We start from the raw sequence: 2,459 nt of genomic DNA, 5'->3' as shown, positions 1-2,459 counted from the left end.
TAGATTCTGACTTCATCCTCGTGAATGTCGGCCTGATGTACATGTTCCAGGATCGCCAGCAACGAGTAACTGATAAGAAGGAACACGACGAGAACGAGGAGTATACCAAAGCACTCCAGCAAAACGCAGAGACAGCGCTAGCTAATCTACCTTTCCATCTACCCGCTACTTCCAATATGATTTCTGCTCTACTACTTGGAGTACGTTCTTTGCCGATTTTTTCATATACACTGCTAATCACATCTAGGCTTTCTATGCCATTGAAATATCGAAGCCATCACTGTCGTGGACTTTATCATGTAAAGCATCAGAGCTATGTCAAACTCTAGGATACCACCGCATATCGACCATGAAGAACGACAAGCCTCGCGAGGCGCAGCGCAAGCAATTCCTCTTCTGGAATACATATTTCATCGACAAGAGTCTCTCTCTCCGCCTTGGAAGAGCCTCTACTATTCAAGACTGGGACGTCACTGTGCCTATGCTCTCCGAGAACCCTACCAATGCTACACCCTTATCACCCTTCATCTCACTCTGGATAGCCACAGCTAGGTGTCAAGGACAAATATATGAGCTGCTGTACAGTCCTGGTTCAATGGAAGAATCAGACGAGGTGAGGAGGCTTCGCTCCCAGAAACTGGTGTTTGATTTGCAAGACATTGGTCGAAGGAGCAGGGAACTGGCTGTAAGTACTCCTGATATCAACGGGTCTGCCATTATCTCATACCGGACTTTTAGAAAACTCGCGAGAGAGAAGTCAAAACGAAGCTTGGAGAGTATTTTATAGAGTTCATCATCATATCTGACGACGTGCTCCGACTCTCGCTTCTCACTCTTATTTACCGAGCAACTCCTGCTCCTCCAGGGTCTCGAGTAACATTCATCCCAGAGTGTATCGAGGCTGCACGTGCGACACTACAGCGTCACCAGGACTGCATGGACCTCTTGGGACGCGATAATGCATTGTACTTCCCGTCCTATGTTCACTGGTAAGGTTGCAGTACATGACCCCACGCCAGACAATGCTAATAAGACCAGGACTCTCCTCTTCGCTCCCTTCATCCCATTCATTGTAGTTTTCTGCCAAGCCATCGAAACTCGAGACCAAAATGATCTAGCCCGTCTACACAATTTTTGCACATCGGTTGAGACAACCATAACACTGTCGGATGCGGCAGCCAAAATGCATCGGCTATTCCAAGTTCTCTACACTGTAGCGCTTCGTTACATTGAATTCCGGACAACTACGCCCACTGCAGACCAGACGCAGGCAAGCGCTGAACTCAACACATATCTAGCAGCACTTGGTTTCCCGCCAGCTGGACTCAATAATGGAGAGCAGCAGCCCTCGTCAATGGATGCTGCACAGGTTGGTACTTTTTCGCAGACGCTGGGAGATATGGGAATGCTTGATGGTGCTGAGGGCCAGAGAGGTGCGAATACCATGATGTGGATGGGAAATACGGCGCAGTTGGGTGAGTGGTTTAACAGTAATCAACAAATGATGGAGTTGCTCGAGGAGCCCAGCTTCACATTTCCTCAATAAAGGATATCCCGAAGGAAGAGATTTGACAATCTCGATTAGAAGCGAAATCTACGAAACTTTAGGGATCGCTGATACGACATAAGGTTTAACGGGTATTCATTACCATTGAGGTCACGTTTAGCACTTTCAAAGGTGTACGTACAGGTGTAACATTTATGTTTGTCATATGAACATATACAAACAGATACTTGAACTTGAACAAACTTTTATCCAATCTACCTCGAAAGCCTAAACTCTTCTGACGCCCCCGTATCTGTCACAAGCATAGGAGACCCCTCCAACTCACCCTCCACATTGCCATGCCTCTCAACGTCGTCGGAAGGCACTTTTGGTGGTGGCTGCTTTTTAAGCATAACCACGCCAATCGCACTTCCAAGAATCAAAGTACATCCAGCGCCACTCATGAGCCCCATTCGATGCCCGAAAACCCAACGGTCGAAACTCGCGGCGAAGAGCATGTGCGTGTAAACCATGGAGTTAGCACGGTTTGACTTGTCAGCTCCGAGACCTGATGTGAGGAGGTATTGCATGATGAATCCCAGGACACCAAGTGGGAGGAGAAGTGCCCACTGCTTGATCGTCGTTGGAGTAACCCATCGGAGACCTGGTTGCTGGATGTCAAGAATGGGTCCAAAGATAAGCATGGCCAATGCAATAAAGGTGGAAATGACACCAAAGTAGTTGACAGAGATGAGAGGATGGGCTCGTTTTCCAATGGTTCGAAGGGTCGTGTAAGCGCCAGCTGCTCCGAGCACACCCAGTAAAGCCACAGCAACGGCTATCAAACGTTCTTCGGGTGTGGCTTCGTGATCCGCACCGGGTATACCTCCTGACTCAGGTGGTTCAGTTGTCGAAGAATCATCGAATCAGAGTTAGAGAACAAGGTGGTGGGTCGAGCGATCAGCACAACGCC

At 48.4% G+C, this 2,459-nt stretch overlaps 2 protein-coding genes across 2 annotated transcripts in view; one reads left to right on the top strand and one right to left on the bottom strand.

The window, feature by feature from the left end:
* FGSG_12703 (uncharacterized protein) overlaps nt 1-1,560 on the top strand; it is a gene marked incomplete at its 5' end in the record, with an annotated part of 3,339 nt that extends 1,779 nt beyond the window's left edge. The window contains 4 exons of the mRNA XM_011325421.1: nt 4-200; nt 248-685; nt 739-989; nt 1,039-1,560. Of these exons, the coding sequence (XP_011323723.1) occupies nt 4-200; nt 248-685; nt 739-989; nt 1,039-1,546 (1,394 nt within the window). The 3' untranslated portion in view covers nt 1,547-1,560. The remainder of the gene's footprint in view (nt 1-3; nt 201-247; nt 686-738; nt 990-1,038) is intronic.
* A 201-nt stretch (nt 1,561-1,761) lies between these two features.
* On the bottom strand, nt 1,762-2,019 carry FGSG_05212 (uncharacterized protein; the record flags this gene model as incomplete). Its single annotated transcript, XM_011325420.1, has 1 exon — nt 1,762-2,019. The coding sequence occupies one exon, from the start codon at nt 2,017-2,019 to the stop codon at nt 1,762-1,764; it is 258 nt and encodes an 85-aa protein (XP_011323722.1).
* Between the last annotated feature and the right edge of the window lie 440 nt (nt 2,020-2,459).

This window comes from Fusarium graminearum, chromosome 3 (genome assembly GCF_000240135.3).
Source record: "Fusarium graminearum PH-1 chromosome 3, whole genome shotgun sequence".
NCBI classification, from domain to species: Eukaryota; Fungi; Ascomycota; class Sordariomycetes; order Hypocreales; family Nectriaceae; genus Fusarium; species Fusarium graminearum.
This window is presented reverse-complemented; position numbering and strand designations above follow the sequence as displayed.